The sequence below is a fragment of the Haliaeetus leucocephalus genome, unplaced genomic scaffold (genome assembly GCF_000737465.1).
Source record: "Haliaeetus leucocephalus isolate CR32 unplaced genomic scaffold, Haliaeetus_leucocephalus-4.0 Scaffold555, whole genome shotgun sequence".
NCBI classification, from domain to species: Eukaryota; Metazoa; Chordata; class Aves; order Accipitriformes; family Accipitridae; genus Haliaeetus; species Haliaeetus leucocephalus.
In genome coordinates this window covers 17,424,029-17,431,016 of record NW_010972991.1, presented here as the reverse complement: position 1 = coordinate 17,431,016, position 6,988 = coordinate 17,424,029, and the positions used below count along the sequence as shown (strand labels likewise).

Genomic DNA, 6,988 nt, shown 5'->3' with positions numbered 1-6,988 from the left:
CGAGGCGGGCGAGGCCGGGGGAAGTGGGAAGACCCCCACCCCCCCGCCTTGCCTCCCGGAGGCGCCCGGGGTCGCCGGCCGTGGTGCCGGACCACCCCGGGGCAGGCAGCAGGACCGAGACGGAGCCAGCGGAGGGCTCGGCGGGAGAGGGGCCTGTGCCGGGGTGGGGAGAGGCGGCGGGAGCGGTCGTTTGGCGCGCAGGCCGCGGCTTGCTCTTCTCCTGCCACCCCAGCGTGTGTCCGGTTCCATCACGGCTTCGTGCCGATCGGCCTAAAACCAGGGGTTGTTTTTATTTACCCCCTTCCCCGCCCGCCCCGGTACGCTGCGGGGTAGAGCCGGTGTCCGTGTTGCCGCGATGGCGGCGAGGTGGCTTGGTGCGAGGGCCGGGGCCTGGCTGGGAGCGTGGCGGCGGCCTGCTGCTGTGCGGCGCCGAGGAGCCGCCGTGAGGCAGCCAGGCGGGAAGGCCATTTTACCTGCTCGGGTTATTAAGTGTTTCTGCAGGAGGCGGCCGGGGAGAGTAACGGGGCAAGGAAGATGGAGGGCGGGAGACTGCAGAGGCCAAGGAGGAGATGGCAGTTTTGTTTTACTGCTGCCCCGGTGCAGGTAGGAGCGCCCCAGTCGTGGCTGTAACCTCGGCTGCGCTCGGTGCTGCGGAGGCACAAGCCCTCCTTGGGCTCCCCAGGGCCTTTGTGGCAAAGGGGGCAGAGAGGAGGAGCCTGGTGTTGGAGAGGTGGGACTGAGAGAGGCTTGGTGACAGCCTGCCTGTCAAGGAGTGAAAGAAAGGGATTATCCGACAAAGGAAGACAGCAGGGTTGGCTGCCCTGATAGGGAAGAGACGGGCGGTTCAGAGGAGGAAGATTAAAAAAATAATTTTAGTCCCGGCCTTTTCAAACATCGGCTGACAGTGGAGTAGTGCAAAGGTAGTTTCTGACATGAACTTAAACTGATCGTGGTTGGAGTTGGTAACAAAGAGGAGTTTGGGAGTTCATCCGAGAGGGGATGGGAGCTAATGCCTTAGGTGGCCAGATAAGAGCAGTCAACGATTGAAGTGCAAGGAAGGGAATAAGGACAGAGCCCTGAGGGATGCTGGTGAGGCAGGGAGGAGCGGCTGAAAGAGCAGTCGTCAGGTTGGGAGGGGAACCAGATTAACTGCCCAGGGCATCCCAAAGCAATGGGCAGTTCCAGAACTGCTCAAAGGTGAAAGGGGCCCGTAAGTTACTCCCTGGCTGAGCCTAGTTGCCAGTAGTTTCAGCAAAGGGTCAGAAACTAGGCTGCAGCAGATCAAGGGCAGTTAACGGTAGCGGGAGGGGAATATGGGGGTAGGGGGAAGAGCAACTTCATACCACAGTCAGCTTTGAAACAGAAAAACGGTGCAGTGGAAACGTAACTCATGGAAGAAAGTAGGGCAAAAGTCGTTCCTCTCTGGGTCTAGGATGCTCCTAAGCTACAGGACTATCCTTCCTTCCCAACAGGAACAGTATGGCATAGGTGTAAGCTACTGAGACTGGAACATTAATGCCCTTCATCCCCTGCTCTCTGTAGCACTGCTGCTGTTACGACTGTGAGGAATGTAAGAGCACTTGCAGAGCACGTACCCTCAAGTAACAGCAGTCACCCTGTTGCACGTATGCCTGTGATCTGTTTCTGGTTAAGGTGTTTAGAAAATTCATAGGTGGTAGGTAAGAGTTTGAAAAGGAAATAAAAAGTAAAGAAATCCCTTGGGCTCCATACATGAGTGTAACATGAGAAGACAAATATATTTGTTTTCAGGAAGGATGACCAGGTGGAATGAGATACTAGACTGGTGGGGGGAGTTTGCATGGGAAGGTTTGTTTTGTTGTTTTTTTTTGGGGGGGGGGTTAGGCTCTAATTATATCCAATTAAAACCTAATCCAGAGAGTACAATGTTATTCTCCTCCACATGGCCTTTCTTTTACTTAAAAACAGATCTTCCCTACAGGCAAGACTGGAGAGGGAAGCTCATTATTTCGAGGTCAGTTAATTTGTCAGTGTCATTGGACCTGTTTTTGTGGGGTTTGTGCTAGTGAAATGCTGATGTAGAGGACTATGTGGCTGAGGGGATGTGGAAGGCCTGGAAAAATATGTTCCTTCTCATCCTTCAGAGGGATTTGCCAGGTTTTCTGGAGAGGTGGTACACCCCCTGCAGCACAATGGTTCTGCAGGGCTGCCTGCAGTGTCCCTCTTTGGAGGGACAGGGGTGCTGTAGTGCTGCCTGCACCGTCAGCTTTAAGGGAGGAAGGTGGACAGTCAGGGGAAAATGCTAAAGAACAAGTCCTTTGATTCTAATGCTAACTGAGGAGCTTGGAAGGGGAGATTATCCTTAAGATAGTGTGCATATCTCCCTGTCTTTCCCCTTAAGTCTTTCTGCCTAAGCTGGGTCTTACCTGCTTGCTTGCACAAACTCCTACCGGTCAGAAGAGATAAGGCATGATTTCATATGCATTTTTCAGAGGTAGTACCGACTTAAGCAGGCTGTGGCCACTTGTTCCTACCTCCATTCCACCCTCTCAGCTGTGTCAGTAGAGCTGTTTGTGCAGCTAGAGAACTGGCTCAGGGGAGTGTTGGGTTGAGAGTAGCCTGATCTCCTCTTGGAGTTTATTATTAATATCCATTTTTCATTGGTCTGGTTTCTTCATATGCAGAGGGGGTGCAAGGAAACGTCAGGTGTTAAAGACAGAACTGTTCAAACTAGAATGTCTGCAGAAGGAAATGTGTGTCCCTGCCTCTCTATGAACATTTTGGAGGTCCATGCAGCTGCTTCCGTTACTGAGTTCCCAGAGCCATCACGAGGGGACCCTGGGGATTGAATGGAGGCCAGGGCACATAGGGCTGGGAGGAGGGACCATCCCCTTTGCAGCATGTAAAGATGATTCCAGGGTTCACATCTGCATTTATAGGCTGAAAAGTTGTTCTTGCTGTACTATACAGAAAAAAATTATCACCACAGAACTCCAGATTAATGGCTCTGCTGCATTATACTGCAGCATAAATGCATAATTACTGCATTAGTGAAGCTAATTGGTGACCTCAATACTTGTGAGACTTAACAGGGTTTTGGAGATTGCCAGTACCCCTGTGAATGAGGAGCAGCAATTGTACAAGCACTTGGGATTTGCCTGGTAAATGCCACAGTTGTGTCCCCGCTGTTTCTGGTGTTGTGTAAAGTCGTGAGTCCTGTGTAGGCTGGGACTGCAGTTGCACAAAGAGCAGGCTTGGTAGCAGGCCTGAGCGTGCTGGTCGCTGTGGCTCTCTTGCTAGCTGGCCAGCTGCATGACTGCCTGTCAGTCAGGCTTGTCAGGCTCCCAACACCCCCAGTATGTGCAAGAGCTACTTGGGACACCAGGTAGACGGGGCTGGGGCATGCTCAGACTGACCACATTAAGGAGGACTTGGGGCAGCCTGGGTCTGCAGCTGAGCATGTGCTTGTGGGTAAATAACTGAGGGGAGAGCGAGCCTGGAGGTGGGAATGGGTTCAGACCTGCTCCCGTGTGTCAGTGGAGGCATGTTCACATCTAGCTTGCTACTTGGTAGTGTCTGTGGCAGAAGTTGATCTTGGACTCTTCACAGAGTGATTTTGCCCTGGTTTCCTATTTCTTCCTCAGTGGGTAAATGTAGATGGCTGCCTTCATAATATTTAATGTAAACATCTAGTACTATAACAACAAAGGGCATTTATGGTTTACAATGTGATTCTGTGAATTGTTCTTAATTTTTTCTTTGAGGGCCAAAGTTTCCTATCAGCAGATGTTGAGTGGCAATTAGGTCACAGACTACTCAATTTTTTTTTTTTTCCTCCGCTGCTGTCTAGATAGGGCATCCATTGAGATGAATTTTCCAAAGTGTTACTCATCTGGAAGTGAATGGAGAAACAGGAATTAGAGGTGTTTAGTGCTTGCACTTTTCAAATGTCAGACAGGCTGTCATGGATGTTCCCCAGAAAACCATCCCTGTGCAAGGAAGGTGGTGTGCAGAACCTTGTAGAACTTGCAGTCATAAGCTTAACTGAGAGGAGTAAGAATAGCAAATGGTTACGTCTTGCTGTTAACACTGCTGTCTCTCTGGTGCTGAAGTCTGAGACCAGACTGAAGATCAAAGCAGAACAGGAGGGAGGGGATTTTCCCAGGTCACTTACTTGATTGTAATGATCGAATAACCCCTTTCCTGTGGAAGGGCCAGCAGGGACATCATCATTCTCGTTCTGGCAGGGACATCTGAAGGGGAAATGATATTGCACTGGTTGACATTTGTTGTCAGATATTTTCGCAAATATTAATCCAGTGCAGACCATTGATGGTTACCTTAATTTTTTTTTTTTCCCCATGATTATGGAGCAGCCAATTAAGCTGCCCTTTTTTGTAGATGCATACACACAAAACTGCACTTTCAAAATGCTGATCTAGGAATTCATCCTGGGATGAATCTTCATTAGCTTTTTAATCAGTGATTGGGACAGTAGTAGCTAATTAAAAGAAGATAAGTAATTATTTCACACATCCTAGTATACCACGACACTGTCCTATTCTTTGATAGTACTAACTTCATAAAGAAGAGAACTGTTGCTTGTGAAATATTTAACCAAGGAAACCTTATTAAGTGCATGTGAACTGTGGAGAAGTCAAATATTGCAACATGCCTGTAGCTTGAGAATATGTCTCCAACCTCGAAGATTACGTGTATGTGTAGATTTGTTAATTTTACTAATAGTGGGAGATAATGGCATCTTCCATAATTCTGTATTTTAGTTCTGTAAAGTATATTTTTGGTTTTGTGTTCTTATTTTAAATATTTGTGGGAAATCTTGACTCCCAGGATTGCTCAGTTGTTGAATTCATGTTTTCCTTCTGACTGTGTAAAAAATTCCATATTCTGAAAAAAAAAAAAAGCAATCAGTGCAATCAGTTCAGTAACTATTGCATTTCCATTAACTCTGTGGAAGCAATGAATGAACAAGGGCCACAGGGCCAAGGGTCAGGTTAAACTGCAGCAGGTCTGGGAAGCCTTGTCATGACCTGTTTTTAATTTTAAAGCCTACTGCTGGCTGCTTCCAGTCAGCTAAAACAACCTTGGGTGCTCTGCACGCTGGAAGTACGCTTCTTGGCAAAAAAGAGCATGACCTGATATGAAGCTGCTAAGTAATTGATAATTCTGATCAACTCTGTTAGCTACTGCAGTAATGCTGTGAGCTCCAGAGTATCCTAATTTTTAGAGATGTCAGTGTTTTTTTACAAATATGCTGAAACCTGCCTTTTTCTGAGACTGTTTTCTGCTTGGTTTAAAAAAAAAAAAAAAAGGCAACAGGCTACTTAGTGCACTAATAACAAACGACTGTCTGGTAGAAATAATATTTAATTAAAAGTGAAAAAAAAAAATTCTCTGAAATCATAGGTATAAAAAGTCTCTCTCAGGGTGAGTAATTGCCTACTTGAACTAGTCCTCAGTACACATTTACTGTATGTATTTAATCCTTGTGTCAGATTTCTTTTTCGTACTTCCACTTTGACATACTTAATAATAGTTTTTTTGTCGATGTTAATGAATCACCCATTTGTTTTAATCTTTTTAATCACTATTACATGCTCAAGTTATTTTGGTTCTGAGTAAAAACAAATAAAACTTCTAGTAGGCATCTAATTGTTGAACTAGTCTGTTTTGCCATTCGCTGTTTCTGCTCTCAGTGTATTATTTTACTTCCTCTCGGAGTGTTTTGTAAAGGTAAAATAATTTCTTTTAATAATTTAACATGTGTAATCTTGTTCAGATTTGTCTTGTGCTCAAAAAGAATAATTGTCCCAAATTGCAAGAGTCCCAAACCTGTGTTCATTAGTAGGCAAAATTACTCAGCCTCTTTAATGGGAGTTTTTTCCTCAGTATGGACTGCTGGCTGGGCCAGAGGGCATCTTATCTTCTGGTTTCCTGGTGGTCTACATGTTTTGATTTTCCTTCACTTGAGTTATTTGTATATTTATATGCTTACTGGATTGGGCTAAGTGCAGTTTGGAGACCTGTTCGTGCTTCTGGGAATGATGTGATTGTCGGCTATGAAAGACAAAATACCAAGACACATGGGCCATAATTTTTCTGTTCGTTAAACATTTATGCTCCTTTGTAGTTTTAACGGAACACTATTATCTAATTGAAACAACAATGTTGCTGACTTTTTAATTATACTTTTGGCAATAAATACTGAGGAGTCTAAACTTTTTTTTAACTAAATAAATCAAAACTTGCAGTGAGTCACCCATGTCGGTGGTGTGTTTTTTGGTTTTTTTGGTTTTTTTTTTTTATCTTGATGTCTAGGCAAAGGAGTATGCTGAGAGTAGTAGATTTGGGCTAATGTTAGAATCTTTAAAGGAAATAATTTCAAGCACTAGGAATAGCTTTGATTTATACTTCTTTGTATAATGAGCACAGACAGAAATTTATGAGCTGGAATCTAAAGTTCGTTAACTTATCTGGCTTCTGTGGCATCTGTCCTTAGCAGCCTTTTAAATGGTCATAGTAGTGCAGTGTGTGCCTGTGAATTCATATTAGTTGTAAGACAAATTGTATGAACATCTGTTCTAAATCTGTTTTATAGTAGCCTTGTAGCTGAACTGAGATTTATGTGAGTGTAAAGTAAACTTACAAAGGGCTTTAGAGCTACTGAAATGCTTGTAAATGATCACACTGTGCCCTCCTTAGCTATGTCAAAACTGAAGTGGGAGCTTCAGCTCTTTTTCCAGCTCTTGGATGTGGCTGGAGCATGCTCCTGTACCTTTTGTCATACCAAATGAAACGCAGGCATTCTTGAAGTTCCCCATTTCTTACTTTGCACTGGAGGAAAGACTAAGCAAGCAGGTGTTTTTCCTGTAGCACACTGAGTCATAGCATACTTCAGCCAGGTCTCCGATCTGGACAATCGAGGGATCGGAAACCCAGGATGCAACATGGTGTGTGGTGCATGCCTGCATGCAACACAGAAGTGGTC

General features: G+C 45.4%; 1 protein-coding gene across 1 annotated transcript in view; it reads left to right on the top strand.

Moving 5' to 3' along the window:
- Positions 1 to 355: 355 nt before the first annotated feature.
- Positions 356 to 6,988, top strand: part of GRHL2 (grainyhead-like 2 (Drosophila)) — a 64,904-nt gene continuing 58,271 nt past the window's right edge. Inside the window, exon 1 of the mRNA XM_010577136.1 lies at positions 356 to 603. Coding sequence (XP_010575438.1) covers positions 356 to 603 — 248 coding nt within the window. The remainder of the gene's footprint in view (positions 604 to 6,988) is intronic.